This window comes from Pteropus medius, unplaced genomic scaffold, assembly GCF_902729225.1.
Source record: "Pteropus medius unplaced genomic scaffold, Ma_sr-lr_union100, whole genome shotgun sequence".
Lineage (NCBI taxonomy): Eukaryota > Metazoa > Chordata > Mammalia > Chiroptera > Pteropodidae > Pteropus > Pteropus medius.
Window position 1 is genome coordinate 27,276,258 of NW_024349801.1, and position 25,690 is coordinate 27,301,947.

Genomic DNA, 25,690 nt, shown 5'->3' on the forward strand with positions numbered 1-25,690 from the left:
CAACTTGCAAGTGGATGCAAGATAACTATCCTGGGGAGTATTAGCGACTCCCTCACTCCACTGAGGACAGACAAGAACAAGAACAAGAAAGCTGACATCGCAGCTGTAAGAAGACCAAGAAGGAAGAAAAGGCATGGCGCTACATTCTCTGGGCCACGTTCTTTCAGGGCTTTTTTTTTTTTTTTTTTTTAGAATTAAGGACAATACATTTTTTTCATCCTTAAAATTTGTTTTCTGATTATTGTGTAAAATTCAAAAAATGCAAAAGCACATAAAAAAGGAAACTGAGATGACTTATCATTCCAAGACTCAGAGGTCATTACTATTTGGGGGTTTATCCTTTCTATCTTTTTATTGGATACTTTATTTCTTTTTTACAAAAGTACAAAAATCCTATACATTCATTTCTTTTAAAGTTATATATATAAAAAAATACCTAACATAAAATTTACCATCTTAACCACTTTTACGTGTACAGTCCAGTCGTGTTAACTATATTCACATTGATGTGCAACAGATCTCCAGAATTTTTTCATTTTGCAAAACTGAAACTCTATACCCACTGAACAGTTCCCCATTTCCTCCTCCTCCCAGGCCTTGGCAACCACCATTTTACTGTTTTTATGGATTTGACTACTTTAGATACCTCATGTAAGTGGGATCACACACTATTTGTCTTTTTGTAACTGGCTGATTTCACTTAGCACAATATTCTCAAGGTTTATCTAGATTGTAGCATGGGACAGGATTTCCTTATTTCTTAAGGCTGAATAATATTTCATTGCATGATACCACATTTTGTTTATCCATTCACCTATCAATGGATGCTTGGTTTGCTTTCACCTCTTGACTATTATGGATAGTGCTGCTATGAACATGGGTGTACGATTTCTCTTAGAGACTCTACTTTCAATTCTTTTCAAAATATACATAGAAGTGGGATTGATGGATCATATGATAATTCTAGTTTTAATTTTTTGAGGAACTGCCATACTATTTTCCATAGCAATTGCATATATTCACTATTCAACTCATTTGGGTAAATACTAAGGAGTACAATTTCTGAATCATATGGTAAGAGTATTTTTATATGGGTTTGTTTTTTACGTGTGTTTTAAAACATATAGAAGCTTTCACTGTTTTGTTGACAAATCTATTAACCTTTTCTTTCATAATTTTTGCCTTTGGTTTTGTTTAGAAAGGCTTTTCCCTTCTAAAATTTTATTAAAAATTGTATATCTTCTAGTAGTTCTGTAGTTTCATTTTAGTTTTACATTTCAATCTTTGTTTTATTTTGACATGAGGCCAATATGTAATTTCATTTTCCTTTGGCTTTCTTTTCACTACCATAATATGAGTAAGTTTCTCTAAATATTGATCCACACAACAATTCCAAAGGAGTTCCCATTTTACAAACAAGGAAACTGAGGCAGAAAACTCATTGCACTTAAGGACACCACATAGTCATTAATTTACATAATCAGGATTCAAACCCAGCTCTTTTGATGTCAAATCCTGTTCTCTCTTCAGGACAACCTGCGTCCTCAAAGTATGGTCCATGGACAAGCAGCATTGGCAACACCTGGGCACTTGTTAGAAACGGGGCGTCTTGGGTCCCACCCCATACCCACTGAATCAGAATCTACATTTCCATCAAGTTTTAGAAGTACTGTTGTGTGTATTTCTACAAATTTAAAGTACAACAGAACCACCTGGGGCACTTGTTAAGTTCCATCACTCCTCAATATTTTAACTCAATAGGTCTGGGGTAATGATCACAAATCTGCATTTTAACAAGATCTCAAGTTATTCTTATGCAATTGGTCCATTGATCACACTTGAGAAATACACCAAATAAAACAACTGAGAAATACTCAAAAACTGAAAGTTAAAACACCAAAAGTGATGGCTGATTATTTCTTTTAATCTCAATTTAAGTAAGATTTTTTTTTTAACTGAAAAAAGAGACAACTGGGAGGTAAGATTAGATGCGACAATTAGATTATAATCAACGAGGATGATGACTGAATTTTCAATTTTACGAAAAATCAATTAAAACTACGGGCAAAAGGCCTCCATTCTAGCCATAATTTAGTGGAGACAGCGTGGATAAGAGAAATATGTACCCAAGTAGATTGGCGTCTACTTCCCCAACTTCAAATGTTGTCATTTACGTCCGTGAGTCAAGGTCTCTTCACCAATAAAATGAGGGTAATAATAACCTGCCAGCAGGTAGAAAGAACCTGTCTGTCAACTTTCTGAACTTTTGTCTCCGGTATTGACGTCCATAAGGCTGGGACAAGTGAACATTTCAAGGAACTAAGCAGCCTCCGGAGACTCGATTTTTGCCAGCTCAGATTGCCCGGAAGCCGACGCCACCTGGCCAGAGGCGGGGCCCCGGCGACCAACGAGGCCCCTCGGAATACAGGTCTGCGTCACCCGGCTGGAGACACCCTCTCCCCGCCCCAGTCCTCCAGACCGACTCCGTCATCAATAATTCATTAACAGCCTTCTCTCCATTGGTTGACGTCTCCACCCGCGCTGGCGGCGGCCCAATGAGGAAGGACTTGAGAGAGCCCTTCTGAATAGTGAACGAGTTCTCGTGACGTAGCGACCGAGGATTGGCTGCGACGGCGCGAGGCGGGGCCAGCTCGGACGGCCGCGAGCGCAGCTGGGGCAGCTCACCGCCAGCTGGGGACGGTCGAACTCGAAGCGGGGTCGGATTGAGGAGCCGGCGCTGAGAGGCAGGCGCGGGGCGCGAAGCGGCGGCAGCATGTTCAGCTGGATGGGAAAGCAGGCTGGCGGGCGCGAGCGCGCTGGCGGCGCGGACGCGGTGCAGACGGTGACTGGTGGCCTGCGTTCGCTCTACCTGCGCAAGGTGCTGCCGCTGGAGGAGGCGTACCGCTTCCACGAGTTTCACTCGCCGGCGCTGGAGGACGCCGACTTCGAGAACAAGCCCATGATCCTACTGGTGGGCCAGTACAGCACCGGCAAGACCACCTTCATTAGGTAACCCGCCCCGCCCATCCTCACCCCCGCCTGGACCCCTTCCCCCCCACCACCACCTGGATGGAGGGAGTCCTCCCCACGTGTGCGCGTGTAGTCACTAGCTTCCCGCCGCCCTCGGGCTTCCTGCAGCGCCCACTTCCCCTTTTGCGGGCACCCCTCGCCACTGCTTCCCCTCCAGCATCGGCATGTTTTCGGGTTCCGGATCCCAGCGAGGTGCCCGCAGCCCTGCCCCAGGGCGTAGCCACCCGAGTAGGGACCGACTCAACCGCACGCGGGCAGGAGGGTCCCCGGAGCCCCTTCTCTGCGTACTCCGAGCCCTCCGTACTTGCTCGTTACAGGCCCTGCTCCGGCTGGCTTTATCCTGTCACCCTGGCCTGGGGACCCGGGAAAGGGAAGGAGGGCAAGGCTATAATAAGCATCTTCTTGATGAGCGAGTGAGGCCTAGGGCTAGAAATGGGGACAGAGGTGTGGGTTATTAGAATTGGCTGTTGAGTCATAGTTGGAGAGTTAAGCTTCAAGCCCAGTGCCCAGTTTATAACTATTTATTGAATGAATGAATAAATGGCAATCGTAGAGGGTATTGCCTATGTCCCTTTCCTTTGAGGTCCTTACATGCCACCTCCCACCACAGTGTTCTCGGGAGTGGGTAGAGGGTCCGCCTTCTCTCGGCTGTTGCACAGCCTTGCCTTTATCCTGCCATAGGAAGTTAGTTGTGCGTAGCAGCCCGCACCCAGTGAAACTAAGGGGGAGTGTCATATTACTATTCGTTAGTTTCCATTTCTTGGGTTGGTCATTCCTTCCTCGCTCACCCTTGACAACTGAAAATATTTGTCATGCTCTCTGTGTCTCCAAAAGCAAACAATTACTGTGCATGCCCTAAGGTTCAAATCCTATAGCTTCCCGGGAAGTGACTTTTGATGGAAAATAAATGACATTGAAACAGATATTCAAAGAGGCTATTTTACTTCCAAAGCATTTACTGGCAAATTAAGGCTTTCCATTCTTTGGTTAGGAAACTTGCTTTCCTGGGTTAAAGCCTGTGTCAGTTGAAACAAAGTGACTGGCTATTTAAGATTTTGGTCCAGGATTTTGGAAATTGTAACAATCTCTTCAACATCGATGTTCAACAGGTGTTCAGAAAGCTACATCTATATTTGGATTCATGCCATTTCTATTAAGTAGCGGCCTCTTTTTCTCCAGTCCAGTGACCTGAATAGTTCCTACAAATAGAGAAGTTGTCACTACAGGAAATATGTTCAATCCAGGCCTGCAGATATTCTATGAATGAATTCAGCAAAGCAAATACACTATATATTGAAATGTATAGTCCTAGACAGTAAATTGAATGCGAAGGAAGACTGAAGAAAATAATTTTAAAATGGCTTTTTTGGTGCTTATTAATATGCTAAAAATAGTATTAAATGTGTCACCCCAGACACTCAAAATGAGCCATAAAAATACTACAGTAAACTGGTACCTTGAAAGATGGCAGACAATACATTTGAGGTCCTCAGTAATCGTTTTTAAGGATGCGGGAAATGAAGTATTATGACCAAGTGATAGAGTGAACCTTTTAAAATATACAGATGAGGGATAAGAAGGTAACGTTGTTATAATAATCTCAAACACTCATGGTGACATGTTTACAGCACTGCGGGCAGTTCCTCCTGTCTTTGCCACAGGGACTTTATTGTGCCCTGTGTGATTAGGGAGCCCCAGTTGATGCTTTACCATCCTGGATGTGATGTGGCTCTCTCTCTCTGCTCCCATAGCCTGGATAATAAGCAAGCCTGAGGCAGGAGAACACAATTCACAGGAATATGATTTGATCTTTTTTTTAATTTACTATTTCATTGTATTATTTCTCACTCCTCTGCTTCATCATTTGGGGTAGTTTTGTGGAATAGCTAAGAATAGTTTTAAGGATTTTGAGATCTGACTCCTGGAGACTCCATCCAAATGGACCACTGCCAGAGTGAAGGAGGGATTACCATTTCAGAAAGTCACTTGCTCTCGAGATTGTCTCTGGACTGACTTTGTTGTTGGGCAGCAGGCACAAAGTAGACCTGTGAAGTTAGAAGGAAATCAGAGTGGACATGAAGCTTGGTGAGGCACCAGAGACCTGAGTTTTGTTTCAGAGTGGAGCTAGGAAGAAGAGATTTAGCTCCTAGGAGGAAAGCCCCCTCCCTACCCCCCAAAAAAGGGGGACAGCTACCTTCTAGACACCTGCACTGGAACTGGGGAGCAGAAGAACTGATCGTCCTGGATCCTGTGTGCATCTGTGGCTATGTTTTCTCTGAATCTGGTCAGTGCCTATGTTGTTTTTCTCATGGTAAAGCCACTCAGCAAGGCCTTTTTAATGGAACCTTATTCTTCCCTCCTTTTGTCCCGTAACTGGGAAGAACTAGGAGCCCCACTAAAACATGATGAGCAAGGACCCTCATCAGAAATTAAGTGTGTGCCTTGTTTTAATGAAAAGGTCTCCTAGATGGGGTGGATGAAGAGCCTGACTGAAGAAAATATGCTCACTTCTGCGGGGAAGATCACCATGAGGGGCCCAGATACAAAGAAAAGGATGAGTAAAAGAGGCTTAGCGCACTCTCCTCATGTGAATCACAAAGCTGGCCCAGAAGGAGACTTCAGATGTGATGGACATATTTGCCAAAGTCTCTTTGTGGTAGAAGCAGAACAGCTGATAAATCTGTTGTCTCACTGATAGTTTTATTTCTCAGAAGAGGGAGGATGCATAAGAAGAGTTATTGGTGCCCCACCTCTGACCAACAAGAAAGAATTGGCCAGAGAAGGAAAAGAAACAGGCACGGGAGAAATAGCCATGTCATCTTAGTCTCTGAAACAGCCAAGGAAGGGCGGATATTGGGGTTGGCCAGGCTTGTGCCCAAAACCTGAGGAAAACAGATCTGAGATTTCCTCCAGAAAATCCCTGGGCCCAAGTGCTGTGAAGGAAGACATTTCAAATGAGAAAATATGAGGCTCAATGAAAATCAATTCAAACCACACAGTTGCAACTTCTGATTATTAAGAGCTTCACTTTTGTCTCTTCCTCCTATATTCTGTCTCCTAATGAGAAAAAAAGAGGGAAGTCACTCAAGAAACTGTATAGGTTTTAAAAGGTCAGAGACCAAGGCAGTTATGCAAGAAAAAGAAATAGAAAGCGTATTGATTGGATAAAAGTAAAATTATCTCTATTCACAGAGAACACGATCTTTTATATAGACAGTCCTAAGGATTTAGGAAAATCCTAAAAAAACCTCTTAAATGTCATAAATGAGTTCAGCAAAGTGTCAGGATCCGAGATCAATATACAAAATTAATTGTATTTCTATACACTAGCAGGGGACAATCTGAAAAATGAAATTAAGAAAATTCCATTTATAATAGCATCTAAAATACTAAAGTACTTAGGAATAAATTTAACAAATTTAGTATAAAACACACTGAAAACTATAAAACTTAGTTGAATTAAAGAAAACCTTAAAAAAATGAAAAGACCTCCTAGGTTCAGGTTCGAAAGACTTAAAATTTTAAAATGGCAATACAACTCAAAGTGATCTACGGATTCAGTGCAGTCCCTACCAAGATTCTAACTTTCTTTAAAGAAATTGACAAGCCGATCCTAAAATTCACTTGGAAATTGAGATCCAGAATGGCCAAAACAATCTTGAAAAAGAACAAAGCTGGGGTTCTCATACATCCTGATTTTAAAACTTAGCACAAAACTACACTAACAAGAGTGTGGCATAAGGGTAGATATATAGATCAATTGAATAGAATTGAGAATCCAAAAATAAATCCATACATCTATGGCAAATTTGTTTTTACAAGGGTTCAAAAACAGTTCAATGGGGGAAAGAATATTCTTTTCAACAAAAGATAGTGACACTGGATATCCACACCCTAAAGGGATAGAGGGTGACTGCTAATGGGTCCTGGCTTTCTTTTGGGAATAATGAAAATGTTTTAAAATTAGATAGTGGTAGTAATTGCACAACTTTGTGAATATACTAAAAGCCACAGAATTGTACCCTTTAAAAGGGTGAATTTTATGGTATATGAATTATATCTCAATAAAAAAAATTAAAACAATTCAGTTTTCTAATCTTACGCATCCTATGATTAATTTCCGTAATTCTTCATTTAGTATCAAGAAATTTCTACATCTGTGTGCAATAATTTAAAATAAAAATGGATGCCAGGAAGAAAAAAAAAGAAGTGGGAATAGCTCAAAGAACACAAGGATAAAAGGATCGAAGGAGCAGACATGAGAAGAAAGGGAGTAGCCACCGCACAATACCTGTATGATCTTTTTCCCCTATATATCCTTGTCAACGTATAAACACATTCTTTATAACACTCAAGTTAGTAAAATCAAGGTACAATGTTTTTCTATAAAATGCTTGATAAAGTAATTGTATTTTAAAACTTTAAATATTATTTAAATATGTTAGTGGGGCAAAAGGCAGGGATTCCATATGCAAGGATAGGAACAAGGTTTATGGACAGTATGGAGCGTTAAGAAGCTCGGCAGAAATGAGAGGGCAGAAATGCCTCGGACAATTTTAAAAAGACTTTTTAGGCCTGTTTAGAACAAGAAAAATACTCAGGAAGTGATAGGCCCACTGTTTAGCTCTCTTTCTATAACATTAGAGGAAAGCAGAACTACTTCGCTATTTTGCTTCCTCCTTTTTCCTCACAACAAATAATCTACAGATGGCAGAGGGAGCCCAGCTGTGTTTGAGAGGGGGTTCAAACCCTGAGACAGGCACTCTCTAGGGCCCACACAGGCAAGCCCAGTAAATACCTGAGTGGATGTATGGATGGGAGAACTGTATAGGAAGAATGTGTAGTTGTGCTCAAAGAACTGTGGTTGATAATTTTTAAGAAATTATGAAGAATACGACTCAATAACAACAAAAAAAACAATCCAATCAAAAAATGGGCAGAGGACCTACACAGACACTTCTCCCTAGAGGATATGAAAAGATGCTCAACATCACTAGCTATTAGGGAAATGCAAATCAAAACCACAATGAGATACCATCTCACACCTGTCAGAATGGCTACCATCAACAGGACAAGTAATAACAAATGTTGGAGAGGATATGGAGAAAAAGGAACCCTCATACACTGCTGGTGGGACTGCAAATTGGTACAGCCACTATGGAAAGCAGTATGAAGGTTCCTCAACAAACTAAGAATTGACCTACCATATGATCCAGCAATCCCCCTACAGAATATTTACCCCAAAGACTTGAAAACCTATATTCGAAAAGATATTTGCACACCGATATTCATAGCAGCATTATTCACAGTGGCCAGGACATGGAAGCAACTGAAGTGTCATACGATAGATGACTGGCTAAAGAAGCTGTGGTACTTATATACAATGAATATTATGCAGTCATGAGAAGAGATGAAATACTGCTATTTGCGACAACATGGATGGACCTCGAGATAATCATGCGAAGCAAAATAAGCCAAACAGAAAAGGCTGAAAATCACATGATATCACATATGTGGGATATAAACCTAAAAGCAACAAATGAACAGGACAAATAAACAGAGACTCATGGACGTGGACAATGGACTAGTGGTTATCAGAAGGGAGAGGAAAAAAAAAAGTTAGAAAAAATTATATATAGTATGAAAAAAAAATAAACTGGCATTAAAAAAAAAGAAAGGCTACATCTGGATAGAAAAGTCTTGACTGAAAATAAAAATCATAATAATCTTTAAAAAAAATTAGGAAGAATATGAAAAGTATCAGAAAATTGAGAGTAAGCAAATGTCCCAGTCTTCAAAAAAGGGGAGGAATAAGAGCGTGTTTAAGAACAAAGCTCTACTTCATTCCTTTGATAAGCCCTAGGCTCCATTATTAAAGAGGAGTGAAGGCACTCACAGGAGGCAGCCTGGTTCACTCATTTAAAAAAAAAATCCCATTAGGGAAACACTGGGCTCAGTTTGGTGATTCTCACCCTCCACATACTGGAGCCCCTGAGAAATCTTAGTCTTCTGTGCCAAATACCATGCCCTTTGCAGATCTCTGCGATATTGAAATATTTGATTTTTACCGAAGAGTAGACTATTACAATATAAAAGATCATATCTACATACTCTAGCGTAATACTGATTTCAGAAGTGGATTCAGCTATCACAGAACTTAGAGTTTCATGGAGAATATGGGAAGGAATCCATAAGCCATTAAGGCTCTGGGTGACAAGCTACGACACTAGAAGCACAGGGTGGGATGGGGGCATAGGAGGGACCTGCGTTCAGGCTTAGAGGTTGGAAAAGGCCTCCCTGAGGATACAACCTAAAAGCTGAGCCCTGAGGAATAAGCCAGAATTAGCTACCCAAAGGAGACGAGGAGGTGAGGGTGAGAAAGTGTCATCGATGAGGCCCAAGTGTCTTGAGTAACCAGGTGAGTGGTGGAGCTAACCACTGAGGTGGAGACGCAAGAAGAGAAAGTGTAGGGGCAGAATTTGACTTTAGGTTTAAACCTGTGTTTAAGAAGACACTTAGGTGTGTACAGTCCACAAGGGGTCCAACATATGGGTCTAGAATAAGAGGAAGAGGAGCTTGTGGAAACTCTTGGGAAAAAGTTACCAGAGAGGTGGAGTAATACTAAGGGGGGGTGGTGGCTTAGAGGTTGCTTAGGGCTCTTGTGGTTGCAAGAGATGGGAAGTCAACTAAAAAAGGCTTAAGTAAAAAGGTACACGTATTCTCATGAAACTGATTAGACCAGAGTACACTGGCTTCAAGCCTGGCCTAGGACCCCAAGTGGCATCAGGACTCTGTCAGCTCTGCTGCTTTCCTCATGTTGGCTTCCTTCTCAGGCAATGGCCCCTCATGAATTGGGCAGATGGCCATTTCCAATTCCACATTCACATTCTGACAGCTCAGCAACTCCAGTGGAAAAAAAAAATAGATTTTCTTCCCCAACAGTTTCAGCAAAAATCTCAGGTTTGAGTCTCAGTGGTTCGACTTTGGCCACATGCCCATCCCTGAGCTAGCCCTAGAGCCAAGGGGAATGAAATACCCATTCCTGGAGTGGGGTGGCCAGCCCCCAAACCATGTAGATGCAGAGTGGGGAGAGGTGGCTACTAAGGGTGCCATTATCTAAAAGTGGGGATGGATGCCGGATGGGTGAAACAGCAGGCAGTCCCCGCAAAAGCCAGGGAAAGAGAAAGGGGGTGGTCATCAGCATCAGATGCTTCTGGGAAAAGGATTGAAATGGAGCCTGTGGATTAGCCATCAGGAGCCAGGGTGACCTTGTAAAGAGCCGTGTCAGTAAGTGGTGGTGACAGAAGCCAGGTGGCAGTGGGTTGAGGCATGAGTAGGAGGTGAAGTATCAAATATAGAAAACTCTCAGCAACTGGGTGCAAAAGGGGAGGAACTGTGTGCTGGACACAGGCCTTCCAGAGGCTTGGTTCAAGATGAGTGCAAGTTAAAAGTTGATGGAAAGGGGCTATAGAGGGGAAAACTGGTGTTTTAGAAGCCTACGAGTTAGGACGTGGAGCAAGAATTCTCAGGAGAGGAATGGGGGAAATCGTTTTTGTTGTTGTTTCTGTAAACCAACCCTCTCGAAGTGATTCTTAGGCAACCTCCCCCAGGAAACATCTGGGAACCATTGACAGATGAAGGTTCACTTGATGGAATCATGGCAATTGAATCATCAAGCCTGAAAAGGGTCAGCCTCAATTGAGAAGAGAGAGTCTCACTTTAGTGGGCATTTCACAGCTTGTGGTCCAAGTTCCATCTGTTCATATATTTAGCAAACGACCTAGATGAAAAAATAGAAGCTATGCTTACAAAACTGGGGATTATCTAATAAATGCAATTTAATAAATAGCCTTTCTCACTTAATTTGATGTAATGAACTTATATCATTAAGTAAACTTCAAAAATAACTTGAATGACTGCATCATATTGTACAGCTTGGAAAGTTATGTCTAATTTTATGCTGTTACGTATAATATTGCAGTGAACATTCTTGGCTATAAGTCTTTGTTTCTAGTTTTGTTTTGTTTTGTTTTTTAAGAATAGGTGTCTGAGCATGAATTATTGCATCAAAAGGTATAAGTATTTTCCAAGTTTATATATATCCTAGATTTTATAATATATACATATTCCTTATTCCAAATTAGATTCCCACCTGGGAGTCTAATATGAGGATCATTATTTCACCAAACCTCAGTAAAATTAAGTATTACTATTAAAATTAAATAAATATGATAGGAAAATATTTCTTCTAATTTGCTTTTATTAAACTAGTGCGGTTGTAAAATATATAGTCATCATCTATATTTCTTTGTGAATTGTCTGCGAACTTTGCCCAATTTTCATTTGGAGTATTCTTTATCTTGTAGATTTTTAAGTATTTTAAGTTTTTTTTTTCAGTTCAAGGTTTGCCTTTTTAACTTTTTATGATGATTTTTGACATGTAAATATATTTAATACTTGTCAAATTTAATCCTTTTTTCTTTTATGAATGACTTTATCACTTTTACGCATAGAAAATCCTTGTTTATCCTAAAACTTAGTAAATATTCACCTGTATTTCCTTCTTTTTAATAGGCATTTAAAAATATTTGACTCTAATACGCTTGGAAGTAAAATCTGTTTCAAAGGTATTCATTTTTTAACACTATTTACTGAATAATTCTACCTTTTCCTGATGTTACATAAGACTTCTTCTTATGGTAGTTTACTAAATATTGGGATCTTTTGAGACCTTTCTCTTGCATCCTGTTTATCTGTTTATAGATTCTTATACCCACACCATACTGTCAAAAGTCACTTTAAATGTTTTAAGTGACTTTATTGTCAATTTAAAACATTCTTTAATAAATTGCAGCACAGACTCTTTTGATCTCATTTCTCTTTGTTTCCCAAATACTGTCAATCATCATTTCCTGTTATTCTTTCGGAGGAACTTTAAAATTACTTCATTAAATTCTTCCCAGAAAATCCCATTGGGATCCATTTGTATTGGAACTGCATTGTATCTTGGTGTTCGCTCTTCCCAAGCAGGAACTCAGCATTGCTTTTACTCAGACTTTCTGTATCTCAGAAAAGTGGTTGATTTACTCATAAAGGTTATATATACTTTTTTTAATGTTGTTCTTAGGTATTTTATCCTCTGTCGCTTTATGAATCAGATTTTTTCCTTTATATTTTCTAGATGGATATATCTAGTATGTAAGATAGCTACCGATTTATTTTCTTTTCATTTTGTATCCCTTTGATTCAAGTTATTCTGACAGCTTTTTGTTAGATTCTCTTGGGTTTTTTAGATAGCTATATCAATTACATTCATGAATACTTTGTTTCATCTTCTGTTTCATATTTTATTATATTGGGAAGTGAGCATCTATATTAAGCTTCTAATTTTAATGGTAATGTATTTGTTGTTTAAGATATGATGTTAGCTGTTGGTTTAATATTTTATAAATTATTCACATTAAGAAATTATCTTTCTATTGCTAATTTTGAAAGAATTGCATTTGAAAAAGATTAGAATGGATGATGAGTTTTATTAAATGCCTTTTTACCTTTTCCTTTAGAATGCAGTTCTGGGAGATTATTAATAGGTGTTCAAAGAAAAAAAAATGTTCTCTAGTCAAGTAACTTTGGGAAATGCTGTATTCTATAGCCTCCTCAGGAAGTTTACAGTGCTTCTAGATCAACCTAAAGTCTGTTGTCAGATTCATAAATTACAAGTCATAACATAGAAAACACTTAATAGATCTTCATTGCATGAGCAAATGAATGAATGAATGGAAAAATAACAGGGCTGTAAGAAATTGGAAAGCATGTTGCTTTTGATTCCAGTAAACTTCCTCTCCCTTTCTTCTTCATTTCCCATCCTTCCATTCTCTTTCATTTCCCATCTTCCCAAAACAGCATGGAAAGTGGAGTGGAACAGCTACAGGAAATGGCATAGGTTAGACTGCAGTATGCTTTAAGCACATCTTGGCTCCATATAGTTTAAATTCCATTCATAGCTGGAAAATAGAGATGTGAAAAGGCTTTACCCAACAAATTCCAGTTTCTTGGTCCAACAGGTTACTGTCTATTCCCTTAGTAGGTCAGCAGTCTCAAATATATCATCTGAATAAGTATTTCTGGTAATATGTCAATAATTTAACCAAGGGAAAAACAAAAACGAAAATAAAAATTAGGTTTCACACTTACGGAAGACATTTTAAAATGGAAGTGAAGCTCGGCTTAACTTTGTTTTTCAATAGCTCAAAGAAGATTAAAATTTTAAAGTAGATGAGATGTTTGTTCAGGGATATCTGTTTCAGAATAGTTGTAGGAAAATACAACTATTAATAGTTGTAGGAAATGGGAAGCTATTTAAATGCCCAATAGGAAATAGTAAACTAAATTGATATATATTCACCTTAGAACAGTATGCAGCCATTAAAAATTGCATTTTGAAAGAATTTTTAATGGCATGAGGAAAATCTAATGGTGAAAAAAATCTAGATGCAAAACTGTTTAAATACTTTGATCCCAATTTTATTAAAAAATATATTTGCTGAAAAATGACCGGATGGAAATATTTCAAGATGTTAAAAGCGGTCATTACTCTGTGCTAATGTGGTCTCATGCCAGCTACTTAACTTGCCATAAGCACATTTTTCCCTCTTATAAGCTAGGGATAGGAGTACCTGCTCCAATGACAGTGAGGGTGAAGTGATAAAAAGTGTGAAAAGCCTTATAAACTGTACAGCATGGTTTCAGAATAATCTATTGTTTGGTGGTGTCTATAAGTAGAGGTGGCGGTAGTATCAACTTATGTATTTTGAACCATTTTATAAGAATTTTGATAATAAATGTTCGATTCTCCTCCTACTTCCATTTCTTGTTATTAAACATGAGGATAAACAAAGGAAACTGCTTTAAAAACATTTCCAGATTCAAGACAAATCAGAATTGAAGGACTAACCCTTTCTTTTCGGTCTCTCTACTAATAAATAGTGGATCAAGTATTATCAATAAATGCATAATGTAAAACTCTCTGCACTTATTATAAATTGAAATTATTTAAACTCATAGTCCCATATTTAAAAATAAGGAAATAAGACTGCTCTTCCACTGAACTCAAAAGTTGTACTTTGTATATTTTTTTCACATCTTCATGGTTTAAAACCTTAGTGGTACCCGAAAGAATAAAACGATTGTTGGAGTTAGTTTAATGCTCTTTTTTAAAAAAATGTCCCAGGTCATATCAATGAATTGAACCCTCAAACTCTATGCACAGATGCCAGTGTGTGCACAAAGATTTTTTTTTAATCTCATTTATTATTATACAAGCTTCTTCTCTAGATTTTCTTAAGAATTTTAATACTCATAATACACTCCAAATATATGTGCCATATTACTTTCAGAATGCTTGCTTAACTATTGAATACTACTACTAACAAGTCTTAGATTTGTATATTTGTTATTCATGGAATGTGTTCCTATAAAAGCTCCTGGTGGAGACTGACTCAGCCTCTCAAGCTCTGATTTAGGACAGGTAATGTTCTCACATGACTAGTAAGAAATTCTAGGTTCTAATAAAGCATTTAATCTATTTGAGCCTTAATTTTCTCATCTGTAAAATGGGGATAAAAATAGTATTTACCCTGGAAGGTACTTAGGATGGAATAAGTTTAAGAATGCGTGGATGAATGCCCATGAAGACACAGGAAAGCAGGGGAGACAAAATTTACAGCTAGAATTTTGGAATAATTTACCTCTTACAGTTTGTTTGTATTTTAGTCATTCTTAAGCTCATCTTTGAGAAGATGGTGCTTGTATACGTTGAGGCACTTTTCATCGTCTTGAAGATTTTTTCTTCTTGTCACATTTTTTTCTATGAAGTTAAAAAAAATTTTCTAGCCTGAGCAATGAAAGAAAAAAGACACTGTCCACATATACCTTTGCCTGAAAGCAGCTCCTTGAGCCTAGCCTGAGCATGGCAGCCAATGTACCCAGGAGCCATCTGTACAAGGCCGAACCGTGACCCTCAGAGGACAGGGACAAGGAGATGTCGTGTCTCCTGTCCTCCCCCCACACCCCCCACCCATCCCCTCCGCCCAGCTCCTTGGAATCCAAATGTCTGTATCTTTTTATGTTGACAACTTGGCTCAAGACTCTGGGAGCAATCACCACTGGAATTGGCAGACTCTCTGAGAACACAGGAAAAGGAGAGCAAGGTGGAGCCAGGGACAAAAATCCATCTAACGCACAGGATGCTTGTGCAGTGGGCTAGCGGCTCTGAACCGTGGTCAATTCTTTCTGTAGGCTTCCTGTGGCCTCTTATTCCTTTGAATTCTTGTTATCGCAGTAACACCACAAAGTCCCTGGAACTTGTGACTTTGGGAAAGCCTCTGAGGTGTCAGAAAAAAATTTAACGCAATTGATTAGCATCGTGCATGGGGCTGTGTGAGTAAACCATTTTTGTACATCACACTTCAAGATCCACTCAGACTCTTTCTTTCCAGGTTGCTGGTTTTGAACCTCATCACTTCATTCTCACTTGGTTCATGTCAGTTCCTCTGTGTCCTGGTTATTCTTAGTTGTCTCACTGCCTTGCCATGTGCATGCCTGCCCAACAGTGTGACATAAGTGTATCTGAGTTTCACCATCCCCAGTGTAAAAAAAACAAAAACCTCTTCCGGGCAATCAGTGGGGCATGTCATATATTGACTCATGTATCTGACAAGTCCTACTTAGGGAACTAGAAGCTGGGGGGGCGGGGGCGGGGGGTGTGGAACCCTAAGGTTGTAGAGCTAAGCCTAGTATAAGAGCAAAAGCTTTGGGCCAGGAGGGAGGAATTCCAGGCACCCAGTCCGGCATGGCCACAGGCAGGTTTGACCAGCAACAAGTCACATTCCTGCCCTCATCCTCAGTCTCTTCACCTGTCAAGATGTGGGGTTGAACCAAATGATTCCTCATAGACTTTGAGGCTCTAAAGTTCTGAGTGTGTGGCTTCAGCCCTGCAGGAAATAACTATGTATCAGAAGAAAAGAAACTTATTATTTTATAATTTATTCCCTATCTCCCCTGTAGAGTGAAGACACAGGAAAGCAGCGCTTTTTGTCCTGTCTGTTCACTAATGCCGCTCACAGACTGGAGAGGCTACTTTGTCAGGGTGCTCACTGAGGAAGTGCCATTTGACATGCAGAAATGTGGGGCCTTCCAAACAACTCTGAGCTGGGAATGGCTGTAGCATATTGGGAAGGTGGTACTAAGGCCATTGTTATTAGACACTTATACATTCATTATTTCAACAAGTGTTTATTGAGCACCTCAACCATGTGCTCAGAGATTGTTGCATATTATGATAGGGGGGATAAGAGCTATGGGAAAGAGAACACAATTTTTTTCTAATTTTTTGCTGTTATAGATAATGCTGCACTGGACATCTTCATGCAGAAATCTTTTTCATGTCTAGGATTTTTCCTAAGGTTAGATTTCAAAAACCCCCATTTTAAAGGCTTCATTCTTAACACAAAGAATCAAATTTCTTTCCAGTGAGGTTATACCAATTTATTCTTCCACCAACATATATAAGGGTGTTTATTTCATTGAAGCCTCACCAGCATTGAGTGTTATGAGTTTTTAAAAGTGCTAATATGGTCTACAGCCATGCTACCCTGAACAAGCCTGATCCCATGTGATCTCGGAAGCTAAGCAGGGTTGGGCCTGGTTAGTACTTGCATGGGAGACCACCTAGGAAGACCAGGTGCTGTAGGCGTAAAAAATAAAATGAAAAATAAGAGATTGTAAGCTGACAAGGTCCTTGCAATCTATGAAGTCAACCAGGATTGCCTCGCCTAAAATAAATAACTAAATAAATATAAATAAAATAAAAGTGCTAATATGGTATGTCTTTAATTGATATTACTTTGATAATGAAATTGAACATTGAATTTTGGCTTTTTATTATCTATGGGAGAAAGTATTGCTAAGTAAATTAATACTGTAAGCAAGCTATATAATACAGTAAGTCTCCTTAGTTCTTGTTCTTTTGTGTCTGGGACCCAGAGATTGGATTATTCACTGAGGTCACAGTTGAGGGAGCTTCTTTTGGTTCAAACTGATTCACATTAGCAACATACTTAAAGAACAATTATTTATTAATGTTCTGTCTAGCAGCGTTGCTACTTAGCATATTCTAGCTTCTATTACAGTATGAATTTGAAAGTAAGAAACACCTGCTCTTCTTTAGACAATTTCATACTTTACATGTGTCACTGAAACTTCTGTCATTCCAAAATCATGGCGTTTGCCATGCTTTTATAGAAGTGAACTATCGGGAAGCAATTCAGGCACTCCTTAACAGTGATGGTCTGACTTACACACCTTTACATGTGAGTTATTGCCCCGCTGGGACTCAGTGCTTAGCTACAGCTTCCACACAGCCCTCCACCCCTGCCCGAGCCCCATTCTCACATGCCCACCTCCCCACCAGGCCTGAGAAGGTGCTGAGAAGGAGCCATGTTGCAGAGAACCACCCAAGGTAGAACTAAATGCTGAGCTTTCCCCCCAAAACAATTCTCATCTGTTTTATTGGTGTATGTGGCCTTTTGTAGGCTGTTTTGGCAAGCCAACCATTGCAGTTAACATTGATACTAGGGAAAGTGCCTGGCAAGTTTCAAACCAACACTTGGACCTAACCCTTTTGTGAGTTGGGAACTGTGTGTGCAGCAGGGAGCCTGGTGACACTGGTTGCTGCTATTCTTCCAAGCCCTGGCCCCTCTGCCCAGTTGTCTCTTCTTCCTTCGCCTCTCCCCCGGGCTTCCTGTTATAGCATGATCCAGGCCACAGATGTGGGAGGGGTGTGATCTGGACTTGAATTCTAGCTTTGCTGATGATGACTTCAGACTAGAGATCCCAGAGCAGTTGTAAAACTGCATCTGGCCACAGACATGGGCCTGCCTGCAGGGGCCCACAAGCAAAGAAGTACAGTATCCATGGTGAGCACCATGATGGCCACAGGCACAGGGTACCCAGGGCCCACAGAGGAGGTCTCCCCAACGTGCTAGAGGGACAGGGACACTTCTCTAAAGGTGGTGGGCCTGAGCCGGGTCTTCCAGGATGCATAGGAGCTGGTTGGGTACACTTCTCTGGGGTGGTTGGTGTCTGTTGCACCAATGGAAACATGAATAAGAATTGTCGTGCTGAGCAAAGGCACACTTTCAAAAGGCTCGGTCTGCAAGATGTCTGATCTCGTTCGCAGGGCTTCTTATACTTGGGAAAAAAATCGGTTTGTAGATTTTAGGCTTTGAAAAATTATTATTAGCGAAAGAGTAAAATGCCAAGTAGCAATTCTGCCAGACAGAACGTTAACAGATAATTATTTTTAAAGTATACTTCTAATGTGAAATGCCATTCTCCTTTTCTTGGAGGTTATAGTTCCAGGTTTTTAAGTGCTTGTGTTAAAAATTGGTAGATCCAGGAAGCTTTCTGGCCTCTTGCTTTGTGACAACATGCTGTTTCTTTTTTTCCCCCCTCCCCCAGATACTTACTGGAGCAGGATTTCCCAGGCATGAGGATTGGTCCAGAGCCCACCACTGATTCCTTCATCGCTGTGATGTACGGGGAGACCGAGGGCAGCACCCCAGGGAATGCTTTAGTCGTGGACCCCAAAAAGCCATTTCGAAAGCTTAGTCGCTTTGGAAATGCTTTCCTGAATCGGTAAGGTCCAACAAACTGTCATCTTTGGTCAGGTTATTAAAACTTTTCTTTGAATTTTTAGCAATTACATGTAAAGGTTCAAAAACAAGAACAGAGCATGTCTGTCTTAGGAGAGAGGAGTGATAGAGAATATGCTTATTATATTCAAATATTTGAGAGATTTTTCATGGGAAATGATCATTTACATCTATTCTGGGTAGCTTCAGAGGGCAGAGCTAAGGCCAAGGTTTGGACATTAAAAGGCCACACAGTATAAGGAACAGATTCCTAATAATTTGAGCTTCAGATTTTTATCTGAATTATTATCCAGAAATAGATCAAGTTGCCTTGTGAGGTAGTGAGCTGCCCATCACTGGCAATGTTAAATGATGGCTGGATAGCCACCTCTCAGGCATAGTATGCTTGGGGGCCTCCTGCACCGAGATCTCTCAGCCCAGAGGACCCCTGAGGTTCACTTGACACCAGATTTAGTCTGTTGATTATTTCAGGACTACTGCACCTCCGTAGCTGTCCCCTTATGCTTCTTACTCCCATGCTTTGAGCTGCTTCCTTCTACACTAGAGAAGGTCAGGGGAAATAGAGCCAAAACAGCACAAAAAGTTAACTTTGTTACAAGATCATTGTTTTATAGACGCGAAGTTGTAGGCTAGCTGAGGCCTGTCTTCATTGGAGACGTGTTTTATTTGCACTACCCTATAACCTTTCACAGAATTCTCAATGAAATAGGTGTGGGGGCAAGAACAAGGCGGCAGGTTCTCCCGGGTACAGCTCTGCACTTTCAGACGTGATCTGCTCTTACTTCCCTCTCCTCCTCTCTGCCACTCCTAGCGTTTTTTGTTGGTTTTTTTTTTTTTACCTTTTCTCTTTCTTCTTTCCTGTCGCTTCCCTTGCCCCTCCATCCCTGCTTTTATATGTCTACTGCTCTAGACTAGTTAGTTTGGGGGAGTGGGCTACGAGAAGTACAGAGCCAGGGAGGGGTTAGCCAAACCTCTTTACGGAGAGGTGGGACTAGAGCTGACAGACAGGAGACTTGAACTGCACTTCTCCTTTTTAGATGTTTAAAAAAAAGTAGGAATGTATTCTCCCAGCTGACTGCTGTTGTCCCAGGGCTGATGTACCTCATTGTACAACTCCAGGGGGCTCCATTCACAAGGACTATGGAATAATCGTGCCGGGGTGCTGTGCAGTGGCTTTGCCGACGACGGCCCAGGCAACCTCCACAAGTGCCTTCTCTGAAAAACTAAATTCTCTAGGAATCCATACTCTTCTGTAAGGGCTTTTTAATGCTTCTATTATGGATGAAAGAAAGCATCCAAATAGCAGTGAGGAAACTTGGCAGTAGGATAACAGAAAGGTGCTGATGATGTAGATAGAAATTTCATGTTGTTGTTGACAGTGATTTGCAGGATACTGTCTGGGTGATTTTCTTTTCTACCTTCAGGGTTCTCTCCTCTAAGAGGAGTTTACTCCTCCCCTCCAGAGCAGCATTGGTTGGCACCAAACATTGAGAGAAGTAGGGGTCGAGCCCAAGTGAGAAAATACCAGAGGGTCTCTTGGGACAGAGCGGACCATGGTTGAGGGGAAGCAAGGCAAGAAGCTCCCCCATCAGGGCCTGCCAGGAAGCCATGGTCACGGTGCAGGCAACAGCCAGGCTTTCTGTCCCAAAACGGGCCCTGGAAGGTTCCAGAGGCCCTGGAAAGTGTAGGGCACATCATATTATCTGTGGAAGAGTAGAGTCGTGTGGTTTCATTACCACTGCCCTTAGTCTTATTGTCTGTTTAAAAAAAAACCATGCGATCCTGCTGATTTGGAAGCTGCCAGGGTTGGCCCTGGTTAGTACTGGATGGGAGACCACCTAGGAAGACCAGGTGCTGTAAGTAAAAAATAAGGGATGGTAAGCTGACAAGATCCTTATAATCTTGAGGTCCACCAAGGTTGCCCTCAACAAAAAAAAAAGGAATAAGATGCTACTTTTTTCAAGTTCCCATTTCTTGAAGTCCATATTCACAAGGGAAAAACCAGGAAGAGTGGTAATGGCTTGTTTTATTTTGGCAAATGACTTACTTTCCTGACAAAATTTTATTTTCAAATTCCAAACATATAGCAAATGAGTATGGAAACATGTTCAGGAAAGATTTTGAATGGCTAGGTTCATTATGTCAAAATTTAAAGCTTGCTGAAAATAATCCATGCATTATATATTAAGTGTTAATTGAATTCAGAATATATACAAAAATAATAGCAAATAATTATGTGGATTTACTGTGTGTAAGATACTGTTCTAAACTTTATATTAGCTCTAAATCCTCACAAAAACCCTGTGACATAGGTGCTACTATTGTCCCCAATGTCGAGAGGAGGGATTGATCTATAGAGAGATTAATTTAACTTCTACAGGGTCACTCAGCTTAGTGGCCTTCTGTCTCATAGGCCATGCTAGTGACTGTTATACTGAACTGCCCAATGGTTTGATGTTTGGACTAAGAGTCATTGCCTCTTGCCTCCTATCTGACTTTGAAGGCTGTCCTCAATATAGCCCACCAACAATGATGAAGATGATGATGCCCCACATCATAGATTAATAATTTCATAGACACTATCTTTACAGGGTTAACAAGACAGGTGATGCTGTGGCCATTTTACAGATGAGGAAACCGAGAGCAAAGAAGTAAAATGACTTGCCTAAGGAGAGACAGAGAAAGGGCTAGAATTCAGGTTTCTTCTTCCCTTCTGTCAGCTACCCTGAACCTCACAAAGCACTGGCAAAGAGGAGTTTCTGTCCTTCTCATCCTGGTGGCCATGTATATGTGCAAGGCTCACCTGTAAGAGATGTACCTCATATACGTTAATAACATACTTAAGCGTAAACAGCATGATTAAGTTGTATCTACAGACAGTGCTGCTGTTCACCCAGCATTTGTATAAGAAAGTCAATTAGTGTAAGACACTCAAATGTGTGTCTGTAATTTTAGCATCCCTGTGGGAACATCAGCAGGTTTGCTCTAAGAGCAGGCAAACTTCTTTTTACATAGCATACTTTCTGGGAATGAGGTCAAAATACAACATTTAGTAGGAAAGAAAATTGGTTTTCTCCACCTACTGAGCAACCACTAGTCATTACCCCTGGGATAGGGCCCCTTGCCTTGGCCCCTCATTACAGGACATTAGCTTGGGCATCTGACCCCAGGACACCTAGAGGGTAACACTGGCATTGAAGCATTAAGCAAACCAGTGGAGCTTGAGTCTCTATCTCCAAGGCTGGTTTTTAAGAAAGTAACAAGGAGTCTATAGTGCACTTCTGAGAAAGAAGACAGATTCCCAAAAAAGAAAGTTCAAATTATAGAAATTCCCTACTTGAACAATAAAAGGAGTTGAGTCCAAAACAAAAAGAGTTCTATGGGAACGACTTTAATGTGACATTCTGCAATTCCACCGTGCTGCTTTCCTTCCGAAAAGAATTCCACGGGCTGACCGGTCTTGGAAATGCTCCATGAGAAGGTGGCTATTGAGGTTTCAAAGTCTTTTATCAGGAAGCAGTTCCACTTCACAGAGAAGGAGATGCACAGACCAACAGCACCCTCAGGCCACAAGTCTCGGGAGATAACAGTGTATTTTGATCGAGAATTGGCTTCTGACATTTCCCCCTGCAGTCTGTTTTTGAATTGAATGTTTATGTTTTTCCCTCAATCTGCTTTTCTAAAATTGTCTTTTTTCAAATCCAGATAGCTACAGACATTGTTTTTAGTTTAGGATCTAGTATGATTTTAAATTGTAGTCTTCCAAAGAAGAAATTCTTAATCTCATTTACTTCTTAATTGCCTCTGTTTCTTTTTAAAAATAATTACTGGCCATGGGAATTAAAATTTTGAAACTTCCTTTTCAGCTAAAGGAATATGAACAGTACTTCCAGTGCTCCTGTCATTTTAGCCAGGCCTGATGATAGTGATGATTTAAAAAAAAACCAAAAAACTACTGTTATACATTTGTGTAATGATTTAACAATAATAGAATACATATGTATATTTTTGGACTGATACTCTATTTGTTACGTCTATGTAATTTAATGAAGCTTCATTAAATAGACTTTTTTTAGACTATGAATATTTCATAGTTATTTAATATCATTGGGAATTTTTTAAAAACTGACTTAATACAATTATTCAACATTAATCCAGACATATGCTGGCTCCACCAGCTAATTTAGCTGCAGAGATTAAGAAAAATAGGCTCTTGCCAAGAATCACCTTGATTCACCAGCAAAAAAAAAAATTTTAACCTGAGAGATTAATTGGTTTTTTGTGTGTGTGATGTGCTTATCCATAATAAACTCCCTGAAGCTCTTCCATTTGATCTTTAACTTCAGGGTTATGGTGGCTCCCAGGTCGCTAAACCATTGCTTTTTATCAGCAGCTATCCGTACAGTCCTGTCTGACATTCCAGAAAAACAGCTTTACTGCCTGGGTTCAGGCAGATTTTCCTGACACTGGCAGCGAGTGGCACATTGCACCTAGCTTTTCCCAAGGCTTTCCCCCATGAGAGTCAGAAGAAAGAGGCTTGATTTAGAAAAGTACATATTTAGGTTGAACCTAAACGTGAAATTGCCAATACTCAATCATCTTTCACTTGTAAAGTGGTAATTCTGTACAATTCAATCTAAGGGGCAACCACAGGCTTTTTGTAGTCTGGATGTGAAATTAAATTCCTCCTGAGCAGTGGAAGGTTATATCAGCCATATGTGGTAGGACCATGTAATAATTATTACAGGTTAATTGTCAAAGTCTTTTGTATATTGTATTTATTTACTGTGCCAATTTAGGAAGAAGGTGTGTAATCTCTCTGGTCTTAGACTTATCAGTAAAGTGAGGTACTTTGAAACAACTCTGTACTGTCTCCATTGAAGCAAGTTTACTTGAACCTAACAACCTGGGAGTCCTCAGGCTGGTGGAATTGCTCAGAGACCTGCAGGAAGTAATAGGGTATGTGAGTAAAGAAGATGGCCAGAGCCTGGATCTTTTGCTTCCTCTTCACTGCCCCACTCTCCACCATTGGGTTGAGAGCAAATCACAAGTGGGAGCCTCTTGGGTGGGGAGTTCAGGACTATGGCGTGCCACTCCTTTGTTTCAAGATGTTGCCCTCTGTGTGATGAAGGTCCATAGTGGTGGTTCAAATGCATGAATGGTAGAAGCAGCCGACTAGTTAAGAACCTGGACTCTGGAGTCAGAACTGCCAGGTTAGCATTCTAGTTCTGTCACTTATCAGCCATGTGACTTGGCAAGTTGTGGTCTGTGATCCCTCTGTACCCCAGTCTCCTCCTTTGTAAAATGACACAAAGTCCCTACTTCTGAGATTGTGTCAAGAATTGACTTAACATGTATAGAAAGTGCTTAGAACAGTGCCTGACACGCAGTAAGTGGCCCACAAATGTTTGTGCCACTTTATTATTACTTAACTACTACACATCATCACATCTTCTGGAAATCAAAAGCACTATTAAGATACTGCCTGGTTCTTTTAAAATATTGATTATCAAAATGGAATGTTTTCAGAAAATGTATCACATCAGCCCCGGGTGAGGGACACTTCATAAAAGCTTATGTGAGGCTCTTGGGCTGAACCAGCACATGTTTGCAGGTTCCATGTGAAATGCAGAAGGCAAAGCATGGATACACTTCATGTCAGTCACTCGGGGAAGTAATAGGAAATCCATCTACTAGATTTGAGACAGCAAATCTGTGCTTGGAAACATTTCAGCAGACACAGATAGGAAGGGAAGGCCTGACCCACAGCATACTGCGATCTACCCAAAGCCAATAACCTTGCTTATCACCTTCCTTTCTTAGAGCATAAAAGTAAGACAGGATTGCTTTGACAACATTGCATTAGAGTTTTTTCTGATTACAGTATATTTAAGAAAATGTGTGGTTCTAACCCGTAGAGTATGAGTCATACCTCTACAAGGGGTCTCAAAGCTGACTTGTGTTCTATACTCCTTTCTAAACCCCCCAGCCCCTCATATGTGTTTTCTTCCCCAGAGTGGAGCCCAGCTTTTCACACTACCCCAACTACCCCTTCTCAGGGTGCCTCCTCTTCCCTTCCCCCGCTTTCCCGCTTCCTCTTCCCCTTTCTCCTTGAATTAGAATATTTGTGTCCTCCTCTTCCCCTCTCCTCTCTCACTCCCTTCCTCTCTCTCCCTCCCTCTCTTCCTCCCCTCCTCTCCTCCTCCCTCTCTCCTTTCCCCTTCTCCCCTCTCCTCCCTCTTCCCCTCTTCATCTCCTTCTTCCTCTTCCTCTTTTTTCTGCAGTTACTCTCCTGGCCCCTCAGCCTGCTCCCTTGTCTATTGTGTGCTAACTTTGCCACATCTGAACTGCATCTCGTTTTGTAGCTCACACATTTTACCTCTGCTGTTGTGTCAGGAGCCATGGGAGTTATTGAAACGTCACTGTGCAGAGGAAGTGGACAGATTGTAAATTTTTGAATCCCTCTGTTAACTTCACGCTAAAATCCAGGGGTCTTGTGTTTCAGAAATATTGATATTGAGTGTGAGCTTTTGGTTTTGGAAAAATATCAGCCTCTCCCAGGAATACTTTACATCAAGTAGTTCCACATATGTGCAGTTTTTCAGCATTGGCAAATGTCTCCAGCCATCTGATAAAAAAGATGGGACTATGTTAAGAGACCGAATCATTACTGACAAGAAATGCGGTCCGCCAGAGACATGCCCAGAACCCCGTTCCTACCCCCAATTCGAGAGAATTGAATGTGGTGGTTTTTCACTGTGAACTTACAAAGAATGTTTAGTGATCTCAGTGCATTTTATTCTCACAGATCTGCTCTCTGAGTATTGGGCAATGGGGTTTATTTCAAGGTGGAGGGTGCAGGAGAGACTGGAGAAAATCAGAAATGAAGGACTTCTCTTAAATTAACTTGACGCTTTATTTTTCACGTTATGAGATTTTCAACATTA

At 40.5% G+C, this 25,690-nt stretch overlaps 1 protein-coding gene and 1 non-coding gene across 2 annotated transcripts in view; both read left to right on the forward strand.

Moving 5' to 3' along the window:
• Positions 1-2,672: 2,672 nt before the first annotated feature.
• The window catches only part of EHD4 (EH domain containing 4), a 66,802-nt gene continuing 43,784 nt past the window's right edge, over positions 2,673-25,690 (forward strand). The window contains exons 1-2 of the mRNA XM_039888442.1: positions 2,673-3,009; positions 18,550-18,726. Of these exons, the coding sequence (XP_039744376.1) occupies positions 2,774-3,009; positions 18,550-18,726 (413 nt within the window). The 5' untranslated portion in view covers positions 2,673-2,773. The remainder of the gene's footprint in view (positions 3,010-18,549; positions 18,727-25,690) is intronic.
• Positions 16,665-16,783, forward strand: LOC120581054 (5S ribosomal RNA). Its single transcript, XR_005647141.1, has one exon. It is a non-coding gene; the product is annotated as a 5S ribosomal RNA (ribosomal RNA).